At 41.8% G+C, this 26,599-nt stretch overlaps 2 protein-coding genes across 6 annotated transcripts in view; one reads left to right on the plus strand and one right to left on the minus strand.

Annotated features, from left to right (window-relative positions):
- LOC105565087 overlaps positions 1 to 19,546 on the minus strand; it is a 67,950-nt gene extending 48,404 nt beyond the window's left edge. Inside the window, exon 1 of the mRNA XM_012017963.1 lies at positions 19,377 to 19,546. The gene's annotated coding sequence lies outside the window, so the exon portion shown is untranslated. The remainder of the gene's footprint in view (positions 1 to 19,376) is intronic.
- The window catches only part of LOC105565085, a 24,077-nt gene continuing 7,800 nt past the window's right edge, over positions 10,323 to 26,599 (plus strand). For 3 of the 5 annotated variants that reach the window (XM_012017950.1, XM_012017951.1, XM_012017952.1), the window contains exon 1: positions 10,326 to 10,667. In XM_012017950.1, coding sequence (XP_011873340.1) covers positions 10,596 to 10,667 — 72 coding nt within the window. In that variant the 5' untranslated portion in view covers positions 10,326 to 10,595. Of the gene's footprint in view, positions 10,668 to 26,599 lie in introns of all 5 variants that reach the window. The other 2 variants (XM_012017955.1, XM_012017954.1) reach the window with 2 other exon arrangements.

Consider the following 26,599-nt stretch of genomic DNA (forward strand, 5'->3'; position numbering starts at 1 on the left):
AACAAATGCGATACTAGCCTAGAGCCCGTGTCACACTACGTATTGCGGATCGCAGATCGGATTGAGATTGCGGATCGCGGATCGCAATTCAACCAATCGGATCCGAGGCTATCGGTCAAAATTTATTTAAAGTCGAAAAATAGACGCGTAGACAACATCTTTATACTGTTATTGCGACAAATATTATCATATGGCTCGGTGGTCCAATTGGTGAGACGCCCGCCTAGAGTGTAGGGAGGTCCAGGTTCAAACCCTGGCTGAGGTAATATTTTTCGCAGTAAATTTTCTGCATTGACCGATAAATTAACAAATGTGGCCAGCTGAGGCCGAATAAAATTTGGAATTTTAATCTACGTCATTTTATCCGGCTATTTTATCTAGTAATTCGTACACGCGATCGTAATTAATCGTTCCACGTGTATTTTGTGTACGTGCAAGTGCAACAAACGAAACTGAAAAGAGAAGATCTGGCGGCGATGCCAAACGACGGCGGAGTTAACCACAGTGAAAAAATTACTTTGTATTTTGTTAATAGATTTCCATAAAAATGATATCAAGTATAATATATACATTAATATGGGTATTATACACATTTGTTCGGTGCAAACTCGGTCAGTCCATCTAAGCGGCAGTCAAAGCTGAAGTCAGAACTGAAGTTAAAGCTGAAGTATGCGTACGCGAAAACTTTAAAGAGATCTCTCGTTCCTCGGTTTTTCATTTTCTCTGCTTTCAATTTCGTTTTATTAGCGCACAGTTTGTCCAATAAATACTAATTAAACTCAATCTATTCTTTTTCCGTCTTATCTTGGAAAAAGAACGGAGAAAAAATTTTAATTAACTCGAAACTCTGCGAGAATAGTCGATAGGTAAAACATATGCGAAAATTATCTCACAGTTATCTACGCTTTATCGGGTTTGAGCTGCGTTGAATTAAACTTGCGGGTTTAGCCAGTGCCTGTGGAGGCGACAAAGCGGTCAGGCAAGCACGTATATAGTCGAGCTGCATAGACTGGCCGAAGTTAAAGCTGGTACGCTCGTAGGAAACCTCTCAGAATTCGCCGAAGGTGTTTTAGTCTACGTAACATCGTGAATTAAACTTAACATTCACTTTCTTTATTTAAAGTTGCTCCCAAAAGGCTATTGTTCGACAAACGTCCCAATATTACAATAGCAATTAGAACGTTAATAGCGAGAGCAGAGTGAGTCTAGAATTTGAGTCTATGAATTGTAAATGAAAAGAAAGTCACACATAAAGTGAAGCTTATAAAAAATTACAGATTTATTCCATTCTATGAATTTTTTAATTGCCGTTTAATCAACGCTTCGTCAATATTATTTAAAAACTCGATAAATAAATTCCCTCTCGAAATATTTTAATACGTTAGCAACTAATTAATAAATCGTCCATCTATTTTCCGATGGAAAAAGGCTTTAATTTTGCTCTCTAATTTTAATTAAAGTACAATCATAAAACGATCTCAAATTGTCACCGATTATCTTTTGTATCACGTTAATATTTTCAAATATATTTGTTTTATTAATAAACGAGAAACGTCAATTATATCGACAGTCATTAAATGTCAGCGGCCGATGTATCGTCCGGGATATGTTTCGAATAAAAATAAGATCTCCGTTATTTTGACGCAGCACCTTTAAGCGCGTCGCACCATGCATTTCGTCGATTGTTCACACCTCGGGATTTCGTTCGTTTTTATCCTTTTCACCGATAGATCGAGTTTCTCGGTGCTCACGTACGCCACCCACGACACACGACGATTTTCCGTTTGCCCACTAAAATTTTCCCCTACCATTGTTCGCAAAACAAAAACGAGTGACACTAGTTTTCTTTTCGTAAAACTACACGCCTCCATACGTGTATTTTTCTTTTTCGAGCATTTTATCGATGGAACGTCGGATGGAACGCGAGATATGTATTTTTTATGCCCACCCGAACCCCCACCGAAATCGAGACGATTTTTATTCTATTTTTCTTCACAACGTGGCAACAATACATATTGTCGATCATATGTCAGTCTACATATTCTTTCAAAATCTGAAAAACTACGAGGTACAAACTGCACGTTGGCTTTAAAACCATGTTTTATAAGGGAGAAAAATTTCCCGAAAGGAAGGAAAGATAGAGATGAATCGAATCTATTATATTTGCAGAACGTATTCTGTCTCGTTGAATATGTGGAACATCCTCCAAATCAATGTCGATTAACGATAAAGCGATACGATATCGATATCGCGTGCCACGTGAGCGCTTTCAGGTTATTACGAGGCCGATCCCTCGTTTGTTGGAATTAACTTTTTTCCAAGGGTCTGTTTCACACGTCAGCGCACGAGCGCGTAGTCTTTGCCGAAGCGACACACTTCAGCCGGGGTTCGACTTGCTAATTCGCGAGGCGAACTTATTGACAAGCTTTACGCTTAAGCAAAGCCACGAATCGTGACGAGTCACGCGTCATGTGACTGCGGCTTTAGTTCGATATACCGCCACGTGAAAAGCAAAACCAGCGTTCAATTTACTTAAGGTAGTTATTTCGTAAAATCATTTATGTGAGAATTGTTTCAAATTTTTACAGTTTATTCTTTACATTAATCCGTGTAAAATAAGATTAATTAAATTTAAATTGGCCGTTTCAAAGTTCTAAAAAAATGTTAAAGTTTGCCATGTTACACGAAATATTACGTGTAAAACACGTTAAAAATATTATTACACGTAACAATATAATTCGTTGTAATATTATTACACGTGAAATATTGTTTACACATATTATGTGTAAAAATATTAATATTTGCGTTTGCAAACGCAAATGATGGCACATTATATATTTTTAAGCTTAACGGTGAGGGAGATTTGTATGAGAAACAAATATGCTAGAAAGTAAAATAGAACAAATAACTGGAAAAACAATCAAAATTATTGACCGTTAAAGACATCAAACGAGAGAGAGAAAAAAAAGCTCCTTTGTAAACTATATCGCAAATTAAGTAGACTGTTATATCGAGTAATGCCATGTTTCTTTCTGTTAGCATTGCCAATATAAAATTATTTAATGATTTAATATAATCAATTAATTGTTAAAATAATTTAATATTATATATATTTTTTTTATACGTAGGCGCGCGCGCGGTACGTTTATACGCGTTCTAGATATATCGAAGAATATTAGCGAACTAATTAAGAAAGCATAATTTATTTTTTATGAATAGCTCGTTGAGGATTACGTTGGAAGACTCAAGACTTAGCGAAATCGTTTAAAGAAATAAATGAGAAGCGAGCTTTTGTTAGAAGTATGAACTAGTGAGATCTTTAATACCCCATTCAATCTCGCTACTTTCACAAGTGAACAGCCTTCTCTGGGGATACAAACTCTTAAAGTTTCACAATACTCTATTCTGAAAGTAGCTCACAAAGCATTTAACCGTTACGTTCTGTAAATCCCTCTTCGTAAAAAAATATTTAAAAAATTTCGTGCGCTATTTTGTCACGCGAGCCCACGATTCATGAATCAAATTTGTCGATTTCTTTAAAGAATTTTAAGTATGGTAAAATCGAGACGTCGCGATTTCACATTGTAAGACTTGAGCTTGTAAAAATTCCCGTTAAATGTGGTCGCAAGATTTAAACCGCTTGAAACCGGAACACCACGGTTTCAATAAAAAGTAACGATCCGGCACGCGGATGGATACGTTTTTTGCGCTCGTAACTGAATCGGTCATCGTTGAAAGAGCACGAGTCAATTTCTTTAGAAAATTGAGTTCTACTACTACGAACCGTTACGGTAACTTTTGAATTCTATCCAGAGAACATGACTGAAGTAAAGCACGCGCGTGCAGCTAGTTAAGAGATCGTATCTGTGTAATGACGAGCAATCGCACAAGTTGTTTCTCGCTCGTGAAAAAATGATCAGTTACAGTTGCAGGTATGGTATGTGTTTTTAAATGTAATGTTTGGAGATAAAAATTTCCACCTCGAATTATTTCTCTTGCATTTTTTTCACCGAGTTTTAATAGTATGAACGTAAACGAGAAAAATGAAAGGGAAACGACGTTAATGAGGACATAAAGAAAGCTACAGACTGTGGCGGATGCGACACTGAGAAATGTAGCTCGTTTATTTTGAATAAGGCTCGATACCTCGTTTCTATAAAAGAAAAAAAAGACAGCAAAAAACAAGAGATAAAAGAAAAGCAATGGGGGCAAAAAGGGAAGAGACGCCATTAAAATACTTATTTTATGAAAAAAAATCCATAAAGCATTAAGCAATAGAAAAACGTATATTCAAGAGTAAAATCGCGATGTAATAAAACTCCGTCTATTAGCTTTTGAACACGGTAGAAATCTCGGCCGTTATTCATATGAATAGCGAGAAATGAAAATTGGCGTAATCTCTCTTCAAGCACATTGTAGATTTAATTGTGATTTTAATGATAAGGTTAAGTCGAAAATAGAAACTTAATGAGAGCGAAGCGACAAATAATCTGACGTATTTCTAAAAGCTTCTTCTATATCATAATATTAGTTCTTCCCCGCAGACACAACTGTTTCTCCGAGAAAGAGTCCCATCACTGGTCGCGTCTTTTATATCGGTTTCTTGAGAATATATAACTGTCTTGAAAATAACTACTTTACAGACTGTCTTATGCTAAAACAAGAAGAAATAAAGGAAATGATGACACACGATGCATTAAGCCGGCCGAGAAATGAGGAAATAAAATTAAAAATTTAATATCCCGTTTTTCATACACGGCAGAAATGTATAAAATGCCCCTTGTTCTTATGAGAATTTTTAACAGCCTACACAAGGATGTATGTACAATATTGGCTGGCGACATGTTTTTCCATCGGGAAAGGAGAATGTAATCTCTGAGGCTACGTCGGCAAAATTGATTCAATCAGCTTTCCTTAGCTGATACATGTGCGTGGGTATGACGGATATTTTAGGCTTACGATGTCGCGAGCACAACATACGTGCATTGTGCTTGCCTGAAATTTGAATAATAGACACACGTGTCCTATCATGTGCCCTTACAAAGTGTGAATCTTCCGAGCTTAGGTTCACGGATATTAATATGCCTTTCGATTCGTGACGTCGAGAAAGTCAAGGCTGTAACACACCTATTATGTTTCTAATTCTCAACAAGTACGTTTAATTTTGTAAATTACGTCTGTTACGTTAATAGCTTGAGTTTTAAATACAGGGTGTTCAAAAAAGCTGGAGACCCCCTGAATAACTCCGAAAATATGCAAGATAGAAACAAATGTTTCGGACAACAGTTGCAGTATTTTAAATGACGCATTACGGATTATAGTATTTTATTCTACTAATCAATATGAACAATTTTCGTCTGAAACATTTTATTATTTGCCTAATACTTTTTCAGATATTCAAGAGAAAATTTATAACTTTTTCAATATTTAGCCTATGATATCTCGATAACTGTTTTGTCGGAGCGAAAAGTAGTACAGGACTTTTTTTACTTGATTTGATCTCGGGAAAATGCTGTTGCAATAATGCTCCAATTATTGAAAATCGTTGTGTATGTAAATTTTGTGTATGTTACAATACTGCAATTAAAAATGCTGCAACTCTGAAAAATTTTTTTCTATCTTGCATATTTTCGGGGATATGCAGGGGTTTCCTCTTTTGAACACCCTGTATACGTGAATTGCGTAAATTATAGAATACATTACAGAAATATCCAGGCACTCCTGCCTGTCTATGTACAGGTGAACGACGCAGAAATATCGTACGCTCAGAATTTTTATGTGTCTCTGAAGAAAAACAAAATCGCGAAAATACAACCTCTGTGTCTCATATTTTCGTTCCATCTCGTATTCTTAGCAAGTAAAACAAGGATAATAAAATATTGCACGTATGCAAATTTCATAGCTGTATGTAGTTTATAATAACGTAAATATTATATATTAAAAGATACATGCTACATATATATTTTGATATTTTTAACATGCAGACATAAAATTGGTCGTGTAATATTCCTTTTCTTGGAGAAACAGTTACGCCTCTAGGGAAACTCGCGTAATGACGCAGAAAAAGCATCTCTTTTACAAGTATCTCAGAATATTTGTGGCGCTGCTGGAAGTCTTTTTAAATTGTTAATTCCCGCATCTCTTGACTTAATCTTGCCGTTAAAATTGCTATTTCGTCTATGATTTGATAAAGTTATAAGATTATAACAATTTTCACACGGACGCACATTCAAAATAATGAAAAATCTCGAGTCGGTAACGCAATAAACACGGCTTTGATCACACTTTGGCACGTTTGGGTACATACACACACACACGCGCGCGATCGATATTATAGATTGCAATTAACTCGCTCGTTATCCATAATTTCCCGACTTTGTGTTCAAACGCCTCTAAATTGCCGCGACAAGGCACGGATGTTGCCTTTGATGTGTAAAAACGTCAGTTTCAGTTTTACGTACCGCGGATTCCCATCTATCGCAATCTCTCTGTTGCGTAGTGCCGGCATAATTCAGAATCCAGAGAGGCTATATCCGGACGCGGATCGATAAAGCGTTCATAAAAATTCACTCGGAAATGGTCGGGCGAGATAATCGCGGATAATCGATACGATTTCGTAACGTTTCCAATTTGGCCAAGTGAAACCGCGCGATTTCGCGGCCCTTCCTCCGCGCTCTTTTCCGGAATCCCTTCCGTGTGTGCAAGCCCCATTTCGCCCGCTCCTCGCAAATAAAACAACGTATCGATTTCCTATCTTTGGAGCATCTACCGAGCATGAAAAAGCACAACTTCTTCTGGTACCGAGAACGAAATAGTTCGCCGGCACTCCGACTTCATTATACAAGTTTTAATCCGTTTACCGGGGCGCGCCTACCATCCCGGTACTTTTCGCGCAATGCAATCTATGATCTATGTGGAAGTTACCGTCGTAAAGTTGCTCTCGATACCTTATTACAGCCCCGGTACCGAAAGACGTACGTACGCGTCGCGCGAAGAGAAAGATGGGACGATGGAGCAACCGGCGGGGAGAGAAAGTTTATGCACCGACACATCTACATCTTGTTTATTCATTAGATTCTGCGTCAAACAAATATCGAATTCCGCCTACGCGAAATTACATCCTTCGCCGACTTCGTAATTCTATCCACGTCTTCGGGAGAACCCGGGCATAATTCCCGAGATTTCGACGGACAAATTTTCCTCCTCTCCGATTTCGGAAAGTTTCAAAGATTGTGTTTTGCGTCATACACCCCGCGGCAATTTACAATTTCGCTCGTATAAATCCCCCAATCAGGTATAAAATTGAACGAATTTACGAGTTGCTACACAGTGGCGCAGCGCGCAATTAATATATGCATAATTAAAAATAATATCGGGCTTTGTACCGACCTCGTGTTATGGAGATTTTGTTATTCTCATTTCTGCAATCGTTTATAACATGAGGTCATTTTAATTAAACGTACGGCGATACGGACGTACGTGTGTATGTATGTATTTCCACACGGGCAGATGTTAGTAGAAATCGTATTAAAATAATAATAAACGTTTAAAACGACGTCTAAAGAAGAGTAGACGGTCTGGAGGGGTAAATATATCATCGCGATTGCAACAATAACAACTATTAATAGAATTCTAATAAATCATGCGATGCAGCGATAATTGGGCGACAGTGGAATAAAACTTCAATTAATCTTTCCAAACTAGCTCACGCTAGCCTGTGTTCAAATCGAGTTTGCTTTGTGCTCGTGCACAAATAAAATATTGAAAAAAATTCATGGAGTGTGCGAAAATATGTGCAAAAAATATCAGATGAAAAAAATTAATCCACAATAAAAAGCGTTAAATCCGATGACAATTTGTTTATTATATAGTCGTAGAATTTAAATATCGCGTCCAATAAGCTTCATTAAATGCTTTCCTCAAGGTTCAATTAGTTTTCAATGAAAGGTTGAATGCAAAAACTCTTTAATGCAATTAAAATGTGCGAGTTAAAAGTTGAAATGCGAATTCAAAACGAGAACAATGAGAACAATAGATGGAACGTGTAACTTTGCCTCTGTGAAAAAATATTATGCATGGACGATACATCGCGAAGAAATGCCTGATAACAGAAACGTGAAAGCAAGGTTGCATCTCCGATCAAAAGGGGCGGCGAGTCGACGGAATTTTAGGGCCTTGGCAGAAACGTTGACTTGTAATTTCAAGACAATGGATGGTATTCATAGTAAACTCGATTTAAACACAGGCTAGCGAGAGCTAATTTGGAAAGATTAATTAAAGTTTTATTCCACTGTCGCCCAATTATCGCTGCATCGCACGATTTATTCGGATTCTATTAACAGTTGTTATTGTTGCAACGAATCGCGATTATATCAGACATGTATATTTAAGATCGTCTTAGGATCTTTAGAGACTCTGTAGCCAATAAAATGTCCCATACAGCGTCTCTTAAGATAAACGACGGTCTTAAATATCTGAATATCAATACCGATCAATGTTTTTTGCACAAGTAATGCACGATATTATGTATTGTGCTACGTCTCAAGTCTTAAATGTGCGTACGAAGACAATGTTTGCAAGGAATAAACGTATGTACATAAACCAACGACATATATACATAGACCAAGCGTTCCTATGCTTTCTATGGAGCAGGTGAAGCCGGAATGCTTGGTCTATGTACTCGTATACAGTGTTTCATTTTAATCGCACCAGGCAAATATCTCGAAAAATATGAGAGATATTGAAAAACGTTTCAGACGCAAGTTGGTTGGTTCGAAGGAGGACATGAGATGGTGTCATGAACGTCCCAAGATCATATGGAGTTCAACTTTGTGTTTTTTTTTAATAAAACCCCCTATTTTTGCTGGCATATTCTTGTAGTTTATCTCGAGAGCTTTTTAAAACACTGTAATAAAGTGCTTTTTCATTCGGTATTCTTTGAGTTATGAGGCTTGGAAGTTACAGTACCGCCGGCATTAGCGTTACCCAAGATCGATCCGACCAGTGAAGGAAAGACCTAAGATCTAACAATAGGTAATGCTAATGCCAATTCGTCAGATTAGAGATGTGAAAATTAAGTTAGAAGTCAGAAATTTCGTCGTACAATGTGTCTAGTCGTCAACGTTAGAAAACCGAATCTGTTTACTGAATTTTCACATCTCTAATCTGACGAATCTTACATTTGTGGGTACTCTTGTAAGTTTGTTACCTGAACAGGACCAGTATTACTGGCCGAAACGTGTTTTATTTTAATAAAGAATTGCCAGTAAGGTCGTTTCCATACTTCTTGACTGGCGTCACTAAGCCGTTATTTAATTGGACATTAAGCCTCGTTGGGACATTATAAAAATAAAATAAGATAAAATAAAATAATAAGATAGAGTAATGCCCACTGGGGATTAGTAGGCATTGGTGTACGTAATTTTGATCAGCGGTTTACCCCGATTCTACTGTACGCGACTGCTAATAATACAAATATTTTACAAATATTGTCTCAAAATTATGAATCAGCCATTCTGCCGGAGCCCTCACTGTGGTAAGATAACGAAGCATTGGCCGTAAAATAATAACCGGGCAAACAAACCGTGCGCCATAAAGATCGATGCTCGTCTCTCGACCTCGTAACATCAGCGAATCACTTCAACGAAGTTATTTTAGTTCGACAAAGTCGAAACTACCGGCAATTGTTGTAAACTTTGCGATGGTGTGAGAATTTTAAATGTCACATCACTTGTTACACACGTAATGCGCGTTAATCGTGAAAATCGCACTTGAAGCACGATTAAAAATAACACGTTTTGAAGCGCGATTAAGAATACATATGTTAGCACGCGTGTGTATTCGAATGGCGTCACACGAAGCGATGCTTTTCAGAATAATTTCAAAACAAATCCCCCTTTTATTCAATGTCCGTAAAGAGCGAAACGACTGTGACTTGCGGCAACGCGAGTGCGTCTCGTTGAAATTACATAAAATTGATACGGCGATACTAGTTAAAATAATTATAAAACTCTTAGATCGCCCTTGTTACGCAAACCTTGTCACGCGAGAAAGTTTTTCCATTATTAGCCGAGAGGGGAAACAAACATCCCGCCCACGTATCCCGAGTAAGAAATCTCACTTTTCCGATTCGATTTTGCGCTTTTCTTCTGGTAATACAATACGTGTCAACGGATCGTACTCGCGGTAACAAAAGTGCTCTGTGTGTGCACATATATATGTATATATAAAAAGAAAATTATACACGCACGCACATACACACGTAGGCGATGGGTTATTACAGACAATTGCGCAGGCGTCGCCGCCGGTGGGCTTTTTGCGCGGCGAGATAACTCCAGAGGAGGGAATTTTGCGAGAGAGGAACGCACCGACAGTCGGCGCCGAGCCGTTCTCGCGCGATTTCGTTGCTCCTGACCCCGATTTCACGTCCAGGCCTGACCGCGGCGCGACGATGCTCCCCGTATACGACTTTTGATCGACCGCAACGTAAGAAACTGCGTACGAACGCGCCGCCGGGCGAGAATTTTTCGCGTCCCGCGACTCGCGGGCGGCCACCGCTTTCGAATTTCGCGAGAGAACACCCATGTGCTCGCAGCATGGCTATCATGCATTCCTGCTGCGGCCAGTCCTTACGCAGAGGCAGCTACGCCTGTGCTGTTTACACCATGGTGAGTATCGCGACTAGTCTCCAACACTTGCGAAATTGGTGCGAAGGTCACAGGTGAAAACGAGTGGTAAAGAAATTGTCTACGCGCGCCAATTTCCGTGTGTACGCGGAAAGAAAAATGCCGTACCTAGAACCTGCATGTGGTGACTAAATTTCAATTGTAAAATACGGACTAATATTTAGCTGCACGGAAAGACCGGCTAAGGCAAAAATAGCTAAAATTAAAGTGTTGTCGTATAAAGTAGGGGCATTTCCATTGTTTTGTCTTGCAACATGCACTAAGTTTGCTGCACCAAACGCATATAGTTGTCTCCACTACTTATCATACCAACGTGGGTATAACAACCACAGATATAGCTGTCCCAAATATTACTACACGCAGAGACCAATATGGTTACCACGTGTCTAATTAGGGTTGACACAACCCCAACAAATAGTAATATTTGGGACGGCTATATCTGTGGTTGTCATACGCACATTGGTATGGCAAGTAGTGGAGGCAACTATATGCGTTTTGTGCAGCAAACTTAGTGAATGTTGCAACACAAAACAATGTAGATGCCCCCACTATTTATACGGCAACATTTTTATTTTAGTTATTTTTGCCTCAGCCGGTCTTTCCGTGTATTTATTGGGGCTGTGCCAACCCTAATCAGACGTGTGGTAACCATATCGGCCTCTCCGTGTGCGATAGCTAAATATTTTGCTACTGTGCCTATTGTATTGGGTGCGACAGCAAACCGCTTGCTGCGGTTTAGAAATTTACAGTCATGGCAGCCAAATATTTTTAGCAAACCACGATTAGCTACGGTAGCGAAAATTTCTTTTCGGTGTATTTAGTCGGACAGGATACGAAGCTTCACACTCCTTGTCTCTCCTGGAGTATCTTAGATATTTTAGAAAAAATCTTTGCTATAAGCTATTCTTCATACTTCGAGCATGAAATGATATCGAAAGGAAAATACTTTCCATTTATACCACTTTGTTTGTTATGACACTTTAGCTTTGCTTCCCTTAAAATTTAGAAAATTGATCGTTTTCCGTACGCTTTCCTGTTTCGATACTTTAGATCGTGCTTTTTACACGTTCGTAGGAAAATAATTTGACAAAGAGTGGCTAATGAACTTTGAAATAGATGCATTTAACACGCACAAATCCCCCACGTTTCAGTACGAGAGCAATGATATTTTAACAATAATCATCGTTGTTTCGCTTAATAAGAGCGCTAATGCGATCACAGTTATGCCCGACATCTTTAATAATTGATTCTTGCACTCTCGCTCAGGCCGCCAGGCGGAACAAGTAGTACGAGTCAATAATAAATCATACGTTTCCCGGTAACGATTAACGATTTTAGCGACATAACCTGTCAAATTTCGCTCTTGACGCAAAAAAAATAATAAAAAGAGTCACCGTAATAGAGCACTCGAATTTGATAAAATTGCTCTCTCGTCAATATTTTTTATACAAATATGTCGAATACTGCCGCGTCGCGATGCATGTCGTAGCAAGTATAGTGCGCGGATTCACAATACGATTATCAGGAGAATTTCTGCAAGCACGCGATTTATGCATAATTTTTCCGCTATCCCGTCGGACAACCCGCCGAATATAACGTCGCCCGTCAACGAGAGGCATTCTTGAAGCACACGACGAAAACGCTACCAAATGATCTCGCCTACAGCAGTTGCAGCTTACGGGATAAGATGACGTCAACTGACGTTTAAAATCCGCAGCTTTCCTCAACAAGCACGTCTGCGTTACTTTTTGTAGGGCACTGCAGATGCATGTTTAAAGGGATGAAAAATGAAATTTCATGAATATAATGCGTCTTAATGTTCCAAAAGTCTTTCAAAAACACATCCTCGGCGTTCTTTTAAATCTTTCCCCTCGAATAAATGTCTAAGGGACTCTAATCGTAAAGAGAGGGAATTATCTTACTTCTGTGAAAAGTCACTTGCGCGCAGATTTGTAATTGTTTCCTATCTAATATCCGACACACGCTTAATTTCCTTCGTCGACGGGAGTCTAACGGAGAGTAATAAAAGTTTCCTTAGGACGAAATATCAAATTTGCACAGCACGATATTAACAATATTATCGATATTATATTTTCTGATTGACATTATATTTCGTTGACAAATAAATGAAATAAATAACGTCAATCAGAATCGCGAAGCGGAGCATAAAAGTTTAACAAGAAAAAATATTTTTCCGCAAAAAATACGCCATATCCGTCGCATTTATTCTTCGCGAGATCAACCGGAGCATCGTACGAGTGGGTAAAAAAGACGTTTCCGGCAACTAACAATAAGTGCTGAGACCGGACGCGTTCTTCAATATTGGGAGTGAAACACGCCGAAATATAGTGGCAGCGCGAGATAGACAATTGAAATTATATTTGCTAATGTAGACGCAAATATATAGCGCGCAGTATCGGACATTTTATCATCAATGCAATCAGCAGTCTATTAATAATATGGAACATTTCATCGCGCGGAACATGCACTCCAGTTGCATCATTGAACCGAGTAACAACTATTGATCAGCACGTTCTCTTGGGCACGTATCAATCCGGTTAAAATATATCCACGTATCTACGATGCGCGTGTTATCTCGTGCATGCGTGTACTTCTTGAATGCGCTTTCAACACGCGCGGCCGATTTTTCGGCCCTCCGTGAAAAACTAACGGGACAATCGGGAGGGGATGGAGGGGGGAGGGGCATAAAAGGAGCTTTATTTTGCAATATTGTTGAAAGCTTTCGATTGTGAACGGAATCGCTACAATACTCGAAAACTTTTTCACTTTTCGAGTATGTGCACCGTTGCAGCGTTATTGCAATTTCCCTTCCTCTTTTCTGACAAAAAGAAAAGAATGATCTTTACCTTGTAAAACTTGAATCAATTGAATCAACAGCGTATAAAGCGGCTTATTTTACGCGAATTCGCCTACGAGTACGTTTACGATTTCCGTTTTCGCCTAATAAACGCAGGGAACATTTACCGTTCGAGGGAGATTTCGCGGAACGCTCGCGAAGAAAGAAAAAAACCACCGCGGTTGTAGATTTTAATTTCCGGCGCGCAAAACAAATTCTGCGTATTACCAGTATCTTGCGCAAAAATATCGATCGTGCAGGTTTCGCGGCAACACGCGTGCACGCCGCGAAAACGCGCTCTCGCTGCGGTTCTTCCCGCCTCGGGAAAAATGTACACAGTAAAAAAATTAAGTATCAGTATTAACATTTCTCACGTGACCCAAAAAGTCCAATCTAAATTTCTAAATAACATTCATGTGTTAATTTTTACAAATTATAAATGTTAATTAATTAACATGTTAATTGAAGTTAGATGTTAATTAAAATTTTAAAAGGCACATACTTTAACGAAACTTACAGGTGTTTTTAATGCAGTTGTAGACTATTTTTCAACACAGTCACCTTCAACTTCAATACATTTTGTCAGCCGTGAGACGAGTTTTTTTTTTATACCAGTATCATAAAACTCTCGCGCCAACTTCATATATCACAGACGATTTCAGGAATAAGAGTACGTGAAATTTCAGGACGCATTTCATGGAGATCGCCAATGATCGAACGGCGATCGGAAATAAGGTGTTCTTCAATTTTGTGCGCAATTTCATCAGACAACAGACGGTCGTCCACTTCTCCCTTCGTCAACATCCGTCCTTCCGTCGTTGAATTCCTTGAAATTGTGCACAAAATTGAAGAACGCCTTATTTCCGATCGCCGTTCGATCATTGACGATCTCCATGAAATGCGTCCTGAAATTTCACGTACTCTTCATGAAATCGTCTGTGATATATGAAGTTGGCGCGAGAGTTTTATGATACTGGTATAAAAAAAAACTTGTCTCACGGCTGACAAAATGTATTGAAGTTGGAGGTGACTACGTTGAAAAATAGTACACCTGTAAGTTTCGTTGAAATATATGCATTTTTGAATTTTAAAAAAATGTATCCTTTCTTTCTGGATATCCCTCGTAATAAAATCAGACAGGATACGTAAACCGTTACAAATTAGAATAGTTAAAACAATTTTTAAGAAATGTCGATATTACATGTTTCGGTTGATTTTGTGAAACAGTTGTGTTAAATGAATTCAAAATAATATTCAATTTTTAAATGACATACATAAAGTGTCAGGTTATTACGTTAACATAAATATAACACGTGAAAATATTACGAAAATAACAGCATACTTGTTTCATGTCAATTTTGCATTGAAACAATAATTAAATGTTGGTAAGGCCAGAAAATTTTAACATTTAAACGCACGATTTTTTTTACCGTGTACGTAGAATTAAACCGGAATAACCGCGGCGGGGAGCAAGCTTCATTAAATTGTTGTCCAACAGGTTTGCGCGTATACGTGAGATCTCCTGGAGATTAATGATACCCGCGAAACATTACGAGACTGCAGCGCGTAAAAGTTGCGCGACCGATCGTCGGTCGGTGGGGGTTCCGGGGCGGAGAAAATTAAGCGTCTCGAATAACCTTTGTCCCCCACATAATTGCTGGAATTCCGAGGTCTGGTCTAAGCGTTCTCATTAACTTTTATCGATTCCTTATTGTTCCCCGGACGAGGGGGCAGCGTCTTCTCCCGTTGCCGCTTTTCCGGCTCTTCCAATCTAGTGCGTTGCACACGCGGATGTTACCTCACGAGATGTAATTCTATCGCTGTGATCATTATCGCGAAATATTCGCCGGGTGAGCGCGTGGGAATCCGAAAAACATGCTCCAGTTGCTCGACTCCATTAATTTTATTCGTCCCCGGGGACGCTAATTACAGCGATCTCGTTGCATACTCCGTAACCCCGCGGCATTGATGCTACACCACGACACGCTTAGATTGGCATCTGATCGCCGTCGCTAACTACTCGCTTTAATTGGTTGATAAACGAAAAGCGCAAATAGCTTCAAACTCGACTGTACTTTCAGTCCCTAAATTAAACCTCCGGTCCCTTTGAGGGAAAATTTAAGAAATTTCTCGCCGGAATATTCAGATTCGTTTCTCATCGGAAATTAATATCGATCTCGCGCACCGCCGATGTTCAGCGGTCGCACTTTTGCTCTAGGAAAAAAAAAAGATAGCCAAAATTCGAGAGTTAAGCCAACGGCACACGATACTAGTTTTCCTACTGGATCGCTTACGAGAACCAATAAGGATTTAGCTTTAAGTCCTTCTTGGTTTCCGTAAGCAATCCAGTAAGAAAAATAGTATCGTGTGCCGTTGACTTAAATCGCGAAATGCAACGCGGCGCGACGGGTGTATTGTCTCCCTCAGCTGATTTCTGCTTCGAATTGGCGTGGCCGCGCGATTTAATAAAAGTCCCGTTAAACACGCGTCGCTTGATAGATCTATAAAACGAAATGCGAACGATTGCCATAAATACGGGCTTCAAATGAAAGTTATGGCGGGCAATATGCTCAGCCAGCAATTCGCGGCAGCCGGAGACGCGGCGAGGCGGAAGGGATCGCGGCTTCGAGACACGTCTGTGCCTTATTTCCCCACTTTTACTTTTCCTCTGACGCGGAGGGCGTCTCCGAGCCCTTTCGGTGCGCGGGATATTGAGAGCAGTCGAGATTTAAAAGGCTGTTGCACGCGACCAGGAAAATCCGTTACTCGACGTGTTCAAGTTAATTACGTCCGGTCAAATCGCGCGTTAAAATAACGTTACGAAAAAAAAACAACCCCGCTTTAATTAATCCGCCGTGATTGTCTGGCGATAGGTATTTAAAGGTTTACAAATAACCAATTGATCGCGACGCGAGGTGTATTCGTGCACGTGAAAATTGAATATTTATCTAGCACGTGCGAGTTGAGAGGGAAATTTTTTAACGCAAACGGACATATTTGAACAGAGATATACGCTTTTGAATTATAGAGGAGGGATAATGGTGGGAGCACTTTGGAAACTGCAGGACGAGAGGGAATTATCGTCCCCCAGGGATTCCCAGACTTCAATTAAACATCTTCATTGATACGGAGGAACACTCTGGCCTCATTCGAGACACGCGGTTTGACTCCGACACGCGTTGATTCAATACGTACGCCGCGAGAAATTCCACGAAGGCCGGCGCGAAAGTACGCGAGGATAAATTAGCATAAAATAATGGTATTCCAGATTAAAAAAATACCCGAGCAGCTTCCGAACCGCTTAATAGAATCCTCCCGACGGCCCGTCGCGCCCTTAACTTCTTCTTCCCTTCTCTTGATTTCCATCGCGTAAAACGAGGGGAAACCGCTGAGGGCATTGCGGTGCACGGATTTGCGGCATTACTGGGCATTTTTTGGCCATCAGCTTTGGGCATTGGGTCTTGCTGGGGTAAAGATAAAATAAGATGATAAGATAAAGTAATGCCCACTGGGCATTAGTGGGCATTAGGTGTACAAGATTTTGATCAGCGATTCCCTCCTCGGTGTAAAACGAACGTTCCCGGGGCGAAATTATACGCCCTCGCGGAACGGAAGTTAACGCTCTCGCTCCAAATGTCTTTTCCCACCCGATTTCAGTGTTTATTCGCAGCGGCGGCTTCGTCGCGAACAACTCCGCCCGCAGTTTACCCGCGGCGACATTCTGCGCGACGATATAATATGCCATCCGACTTTATGTTTAATTCAGAGCGAATCGAAAGCGCCGCGATACGCTCGCTGCGATTCGTCGCAGTGTTAATTAAGACTGCGCCGTGTAAGCAAGTCTCGTGCCCTGGTTTGTGTGCACGCGCTCCCATCTGCGAGTAAGCACCTACAGAGAAAGAGAGAGAGAGGGAGAGAGAATTCCGACCATAAACCCTTGGGAAATTTGTTTATCTAATAGAGCGCGACCACAGCCGGCCCCCTCCCCGACCCGCCCTTCTTCGTTCCTTTGATCCTTTCAATTTGAACTCTTCTACGACGAAAAATTCCGCGGCAAGTTTGCGCTTCGTTCGCGCCGCGAGTTTGTCCGGAGTCGCAGAAACGTCGACGCGTTCTACGCATTCGATCGCGTTAATTATTATTTATCACGTCAATGCGAATTGTTGGAAATGTCACGCGCAGATTAATCGCGTTAATTATAGATCGCCGGCCGAATTACCGAGTCTACCGTATCCAGTTGCAATCGTATCAAATCGTAAATTTCACGTCGGATTCGCTCGTCAACGTCGCGAAAAACGCGAGAATTCTCCCTCGATGCATAAATTAACAAGCGCCTCGGCAGACTCAACGTGGCCGTCGAAGTCCAATAAATTATCAATCAATCATAAATTGCCAATCGATCGCGCCTTCAAACGTTGTAACATTCCGGTGGTTATAACGTATAATATATTTTTATCGTCGCGTCGCATCGTTTCGCGATATCGCGCCGGGTGCGGGTACGAATCTCCTCGCGAACGAGCCGGCATATTGGCAAGACGTAATAAATACGAAGGGTTGGACGCGAGAACGGGCCAGGTGGCGCCATTTTATTAAATTTTGCAAGAATCGCGAGAAGCCGCCTGAAAAATTCACAGCATTTTACATTTTTTCTCTCTCTCTCTCTCTCCCTCCCCGTACGACATTCGAATGCAGTTGCATGCAACGTGTAAACACAAAAAACCCCCGCCCCGATCCTGTCAGCCTCGGCGATGAGATCACAAAGTCGTTTTCGGCAAAAAAATACAGCCAGCTGGCGAGCCCTCGAATGTACCTATTCGCATTCACCGGTCGATGCCGTCGACTACCGCCGCTATCCCTGCTCGCCGCACATCCCCGACTTCCTTCGTGATCAGTCCTCCTCTCCGGCCAAGCCTCTCGTCGGCACACGCTTAATTAAGCGCCATACACGCGCGCCGAGATTTCTCCTGGTTATTTTACGCGCGGGGGCCGCGGGCGGAATTGATCCCGCGCGATCCTACGGGCTTAACGAACCTGCGGGCTCGAGAGTTCGACACACCGCGGATTCCACTCACGCATACGCGCACAGTTGCGGCCACGTCGTCCGCATCCCCGACTTTCGTATCGCGCAATTAGTAACTCATTAGCGCTACCGTCCGGCACTCGTGTTCTTCTCTCTCGCGCGATCTCGCCCGGATGGCGCGCGGAGAGAATCGAAGGTGAATTCTTCCCGAATTCCCGAATTACGAGATGAATTCTTCCCCCGTCCCGTTTCTATTACGAAAACATTCTTAAGAGTCACAAGAAGGATTCACTTTTGCGTCGCCGATTCTCTTTTTCGGGCACAAGAGGAATCTCTTTGTATTCATAGCGGAACGACTTTAATTTACCTGCGTAGAAAAGTCAAAAGATGCACTTGCACGGAATCTTTTTTATGGCACCGGGACGGAATTCTTTTCAGTTCATTGGGGACAGATCGCGCTAATTCGTAAAGAATTTAAAAAGTGAATCCTTCTCGAGCTCGCAACGACCACGTCCTGCAGCTCGGGTGTCATTTTAATCAAGAAGAGGAGTCACTTGACCGCTAGAGCGCATTTCATCTCATTTGCGCGATCACCAGTTCACCTCGTTGAATTTACTATACCTCGCCGATTCCATCAGATTTGTCGACCCGGCGCGACTTTGCCCTCCGACAAAGGACCCGAGGTTTCTCTTCCTCTTTTTCGTAATTAAATTGAAGTAATTAAAAGTAAAATCGTGAAACAATTTAACAACTTCTTTTCGTTGAATCGTCCGGACTCCTCTTCTTGTTTTCTCCCAGAAGTCTAATTATTCACCTGTTTTCCAGACGCGGAAAATGCAACGTTGTGCAGCTTTAAGAAAGATCCTCATTGACCTCGCGAACGTTGTGCGCCGAAGCGCTGTTATCACTGGATCGTCCTGTAACACCAGTGGACATCGAACTACTATATAAACGTTACATCAATATTACATTTCTCGCTCAACAATATAAATGTAATGTAACACACGTAGTGCACTACACCCTCAGAAAGGATTTCTGCTACCGAGACAAAAAATTCTTTGACGCGTTTATATTTCTCACAGCCTCATTTGGTACAAAAATAAGACAACATCAAGATAAAATCAATATTAAGATTAAAATATTCCTTTCTCTATAATAAATACGATTGGCGCTATATCGATCCTATTTTATGACGCATTGAAATGTAACAGCGTTGGATCCGGAAATTTTTTTCTGTGGGTGTAGGAATCACTGATGCCTTTTCCCACATGAATGTGTGCACATATCAACACATTTTGCATATACAAATGTGGAAAATGCATGTGTGTTCTATCTGTGCCTAAATTCATCCGGGAAGGCATCGGTGATTCCTAGTGTATGTACATAACAGTTCGGAAACATCACCTGAGTGCCCTAGTCAAGGGAGTAACCACTTAATGTAATCATGGGACGTGTCTCCGAAATCATTATCAAGTCCTCACGAAATCCCCATGTAATCGTTTTGTCTTTATTTTCAAGTCTCCCCACTTGTTAGACAATAAACATGAAATTTGAACACGCATCTTCGCTAAAAATTCACTTCTTTCAGTGAATATCCAAATATATATCACAGTTCGTACCTATAAGCGCGTATTCTTTTCATAATAAGACAAGCAGTTGCTGTGAGAACAACAGCGAGTTGAAACGTTGACACACCTTTGCAAAGAGCGAGAACAAGAGTCCACAGGCAAAATGGCCCCATTTTTCTCGCATTCGTTTTCGGTGACAAAGTAGGTGCCGAACGAAAGGTCTCGTCAAGCTGATATGTCAGTCTCAGAGCGTACCTATTTAACGTTCCAGAGATATCGGGGCTTCAAAGGTTCCATTCCATTCCAAACAAATGGTTGCTGTCCGTCCAGACGGCTTCATCGCTTACGTCCTGGGAATTTTTGGAGCCCGATATCTCTGGAACGTTAAATAGGTACACTCTGAGACTGACACATCTGCGATCATCGTGACGAGACCTTTCGTTTGGTGTCTACTTTGTCAAGAAAATTGAATGCAAGAAGGGCCGGTCTAACAGCTCTTTGGAATTTAACGTCACATATTTTTAAGCGTGTATATAAAAAAATTATTTGCAACTAGATAAAGTTATTTGTAATCGGATGAAATCGTGCAATCGGTGGGACAACATTTTAGCCAGTGGTCAACCCCCTTGGCCCTAGTGTATCATTTTATCTTTCTTGCTCACCGAATGGTGAACAAGGATAAAATGATATACTGGGACACTCGAGCTCCCGAACGCAGATCTACGTTGTTGAGTGGAAAATTATAATTTGATGCCGTGTAACTTGGCGTTTACTGGGCAGCGACGCGGTTTTTCAGAGGCATTTACAAAATAAAACAAGAAAGACACCTTAATCGTAATCCGCGATACACTTTCCATTATTACCTCCAACTTCTTTCTTATCTCGATCTTTAATTTTCAATTTCCCGGGGATGAAAGTCTCTTCGGCCGACGAATAAATCAGGCTCCCCTTCGTGACGCATTATTTATGAGATTACCCGACGAAACTCTGCGAACTTCACGCCCGGCGATGCCGGCCGGGCGAGAAATTCGCGAAAAATCGCATGATTTTAACTGCGGTCAAGCGTTTGCCGGCTCAAATCTTTCCAGGTACTCCTTCTGCGGGGTCTACAATGAAAGTCGCAGACGTAAGAATAATCGAATTTAATTGGTCAATTCAGTCGGACACATAAGAATTAACCGATCATAGTCAACTGTGCTTACGACTACGACTTCTATGTAGTTGAGGCTTTCCTCTCGTTTCCGTCAGTGAAGAAAGAATGAGAAGGGAAATACTTGGAATGGGAAGCCTCTAATCAGAGACTGGCCACAAGAATTCGTCAAACGCCAGCGAGTGAGAGAGAGAGAGAGAGAGAGACAGGCTCGTACAATCGTAGAAAAGTGAGATAGCCTATGTTTCTCTCTCGCTCGCGGAAATTTGACGAACCCTTGTGGCCAGTCCCTGATTACAGGGAATACAGGGTCTCTAACCTGGAAGCATTTGTGGCGGCACGCTTTAAGGGGATACTGGAGCGATTCCGCACTTTTGCCGCGTCCTGCGACGAACGTGAGCGTACGCGAGCGCCGATGCGTCGAATTAATGCCGCACCGAAAAAACAAAGCGAATGTTCTTCATTGGAAAATACGTTTGGTTAAAATGAAACCTCACCTCGGGGCTAATCTCCTAAAACTCGGATCGCGCAAATCCGCAGGGCGACCGACGCCTCGAAGGCCTCGCGCGAGCGAATTACAGGTTATACTGTCCTCGGCGATCCTCTCTCGCGAGACGCCCGTGTCTCGCGGCGCACAAACTCCGACGGGCTCCGTGGCAACTTGGCGATGTCCAGTACGACGGGTCGTCTCGTTAGCCAAACGAGTCTCCGCCGACGCTCGCTAATTGCGCCTGTCCGCGCAATCCGATTAACGACACTCGCCCGTCACCGAATTCGGCACCGCCGTACACGAAGCGCGCGAAAAAGCGAGAAAGAGCCGCCAACGCGCACGCGCGAGCGACGAAACGATACAACTCGGTTTTCGCACCGAGTTTATTAAACGACGTGTCGATTAACCCCCGCCGGCCGGGCGGTCAACCGTCGCGAAATCCGACACGGCCTACGGGCGTGTCGCGCGTCCGCGAAAAATTGACGGGTGGCCGAGCAACAGACGGGGGGCACGCACGGGAACGATCGCGATCGGCCATGATGGACGCCGGCCGAAAGGATTGCCGGGACGGGCGCGCTACGCTCGCGTCACGCGGCTCCGCTCGAGCTTATTTACTTCGCCCTCGCCGACCGACGAACGAGACGAACCCCCGTGCGGAAATTTCCCCGGCGTTGGTACGTTTTTATTCCGAGACAGTTAAGCGACGCTTAGGCCAGTCGCAAAGAATGATCCGTAAACGCTTAAGGCTGATGGCAGACAACTATCCGTAAGCGCTTAAGACTGACGTAGTCGTAGACTTAAGGTAAGGCAGAGAAAAACGTAAGCCGTAAGGAACACGTGTTCCACGGCTTACGTTTTTCTCTGCCTTACCTTAAGTCTACGACTACGTCAGTCTTAAGCGCTTACGGATAGTTGTCTGCCATCAGCCTAAGACTGGCTTAGTCGTAGACGTAGAGCAAGGCAGAGAGAAACGTAAGTCGTATACAATAGCCTTTCACGACTTACGTTTCTCTCTGCCTTGCCCTGCGTCTACGACTGAAACAGTCTTAAGCGTTTAAGGCCATTCACACATAAAATTCCGTAAGGACGTAAAACGTAAGCATAAGAAAATTGACCAATCACGGTCGAGAACGTAAGGCAATAACGCAAGCAGTAGCAAATCCAATCTGTTGATTTTCTTACGCTTACGTTTTACGTCCTTACGGAATTTTATGTGTGAAGGCCTTTAAGCATTTACGGATTGTCCTTCTGCCATCAGCCTTAAGCCCGTGTCGGACCGCGGATTACGATCGAGATTGAGACGGAAATTTGACCAATCGGGTCGCGGATTCGCTAATTTCGAGCTCTGTAAATTTTGCTCTGATTGATCAAATTTCAATCTAATCTCAATCTCAATCTCAACCCGTAAAGTTGCTAACGCTCTGCGATCGGTTTATAATATCTTGAGATTATATTTAAGAAGGTCTTGAGAACGGAATTACAAATACTCTACCTAACGGCCACAGACCCAGTTCCGTCGCGAATCGCGCGACCATGGGAATTTTAAGGTGGCTCCTGCATAAACCGACCAAAAGTAGAAAACAATGGAATTTAAGTACGTTGTGATTGTAAGTTTTAGCTATCAGTGCGCGAGATTTCAGACCCGGTGAAATAAAAGAAAGGAAAAGTGTTAAATTCATAAACTTGCTATGGCTCAAATGTGATAAACACTTTGAGGGAATAAGGGACTACGAGCCGTGACAGGGTGTTAGTGTTTAAATATTTTATTCCAAATTTATCGCGAAAAAATATCACCTCGGCCAGGTCACCCCCATTTTTCCGCAATAAATTTAGAATAAAATATTTAGACACTAACACCCTGTCGCGGCTCGTAGTCCTTCATTCCTTCAAAAATGTTAAAATTGTAATCCCACACTGAAAAAAATTTCTGGTTGAATATGGACGAACCAGATAATTCCTGTAGGATTTACCAGAATTCCTGTAGGATTTACCAGAATTCCTGTAATCCTACAGAAATTCTGGTAAATCCTACAGGAATTCTGGTAAATCCTACAGGAATTATCTGGTTCGTCCATATTCAACCAGAAATTTTTTTCAGTGCAGTGAACACCAAGTAACAGTTACATAACATGAATATTATAATTTCCTACGCAACAAGATAAATGTAATATTACACCCATGTTATATTACATTTGCATTGTTAAGTAGGAAATTATAATATTAATATTATGTAACTATTACGTGTGGTTCACTGGAAGAGAGGTTGCGAGCCGATCGCTCGCAGAAGCATTTTGTGAGTTAATATTATTTTATAGAAAAGGTAGATCTTAACAAAAAAGAAAAACGAGAGAAACATAATAAATGTCACAAGGATTAAAATGCGCTATTAAATATATGAGGTCACCGACCTCTGCAAGCAAATACTTATTAGTAAAGTAAAAAAATACAATAATTAGACAGCATCACATATTTTTAAATGTTTTTAAATGTGCATATATAACCCAGCATATCAATGCATTTGATCGATAATGCATTGAGTGATTTTTTTTTAAAGTCATGAATTTACAAAAATCAAAAGGGCCTCACCAAAACACCCATACTAACCGCGCCTTCGTGCAGGCGCCACCTTAACCCTTTCACGACCGGATATTCTTGGTTTAAAACTTAAAACGTGAGTTTGCTCACGCAAGCGACATTTCTCTCTCTTTCGCCGATTCTTGGTTTATTTATTTCTCCCTCGTTTCGAATGGGACGCATTCCGGGGAAGCAGAGTGGCAAAAGGTTACAAGTCCCAGTGGTCACGAAAGGGGTTAAAATGACGTGGGCTATCGCGATGCAAATCACGCGCGGACCGCGGCAGAAGCCTGGATACACCGCGGCCTCTCGCGCGCGTGGGAACGCATAGTGATGATCTTGATTTTATCTCGAACGCGCATAATGACGATTTAACGTTGCCCGACATTTCGAATTTCGCGGCCTGCTCCCCCAACGCGATCGCGTTTCAGCGTATCGAATCGTATAAAGCCATTCCGTTATTAACCCGGTAATTCAGGCGCGATATTAGATTCGCGGGAATCACCGATTGGATTTTTGCTCGCCGCAATATCGCGCGGCAGGTGAAACGCGGCCGATAAGAGACACGTCTGAATTTAAATGATCGCGTAGGAGCGTCGCAAATTTCGAAATTTGAATTTCTCAAGTTTCTCCCCGGGTAGCAACCTGTCGTCATTTTGACGAAAATGTCATCTGTCGTCATTTTAACGTCAGTAGCTGAAATCTGTAACTCGTTATATTGTCGTTGCGCAGGTACAGTAATGGACAGCATGGTTGCAACACTTTTTTTAATGAGTTTAGGGGCGCGCATTTAGACTCAGATTCCAAAACCTTTCTCCGAGGAACGTTTTAGAGAAATACATCGGAAACGCTCCAAATAGTTTCGGAATGGCCATCGAGTAAAATATTTTAGGTGTTGCAACCATTCTGCCCATCACTATACGTTTACGACAAAAAAGCTGCGCAACGACAATAGAACGGCACTGCGTAACACGAGCAAAGGATCGTCTACAATAGATGAAGTAGGCCTGGCGTAAAAGGAGTCAAAGTAGGACTAAAGAAATTAATCATTTCCATTTCTTACTTCTACTTCAGCTCTGACGCTTACTCTCGGCGAATTAGAGCGCAGTTCAACCAGTGCTATAAATATTTTAAAACTTTATGCCTGTACTTTAGCTTTTACACTGATAAGTAAAGGTTGCGATTTTCTCACTTCTTACTGCTTACTTCCAATGTAGACGGTTTAAGGATCGTCTACAATAGATGAAGTAAGCCTGGCGTAAGAAGTCAGAGTAGTAATAAAGAAATGAATCATTTCCATTTCTTACTTCTACTTCAGCTCTGACGCTTACTCTCGGCGCATTAGAGCACAGTTCAACCTGTGCTATAAATATTTAACAAAATTACGTCTATACTTTAGCTTTTACACTGATAAGTAAAGGCCGCGGTTTTCTTACTTCTTACTGCTTACTTCCAGCGTAGACGGTCCTTTACAGAATTCAGCCATTCGCTCCTATAAACGAAACAATTGGCGTCTCATCTCCTCCCTGCGTGATCGACATGCTAAAAATCGGACATCCTTGCGACGCGCAATTATCCTCCAAGTGTAGCGGCAGCCGGAGAGAGGAGACGGGCGGCGTTTAATATCAGCGAATTATCGGCGAATTATCGAAATACCGTGCGCGAGACGCCCGCGCAGAATTGGATACCATATCGAACGGGGATCTCCCCTGCCGCGACGCCGAGGCTCCCCCGAATTAAAGTAACTCGCCGGATTATTGCGAGCACGGGCGTGCGCGTGTTCTCCATCCCGCAAATTGGTTACAGAATTGCCGCCGAGCTGTGCGCGAACTTTGAACGCGAAATCGAATTGTTCTCTAGATATCGAGCTCGCGTCATCCGCCTCGTCCACCTTCCCTTTCCCCGTAAAATCGATACGCAAAATATCGTTGCGCGGTGGACGAAGAATGGGATCCGTTGCGATTCAACGCGCGACACAACGGAGGGAAGATTAAATCGGGAATGTTTGCGCCAACGCAGTTAATCGCGGGACGCTTACGCGAAGATACACCGGACGGGTTATGCGGTACGACCCGTTTAAACAATAACAATGCAGAGATATTCCCCTATTAAAGTTTAATTACGTTCGCTCAATGGCATTAATAAATCGATCTTAATTAACGATTTATCGTTGAAATAGATGAGCTCTCTCTCGCTAGGACGCGCCCCACGTGGCGCGCGGCGTTTGCGATGCAATATCCACGAGTGTTTTCACG

This window comes from Vollenhovia emeryi, unplaced genomic scaffold (assembly GCF_000949405.1).
Source record: "Vollenhovia emeryi isolate VEMERY1.0 unplaced genomic scaffold, V.emery_V1.0 DF939155.1, whole genome shotgun sequence".
Taxonomy (NCBI): Eukaryota; Metazoa; Arthropoda; class Insecta; order Hymenoptera; family Formicidae; genus Vollenhovia; species Vollenhovia emeryi.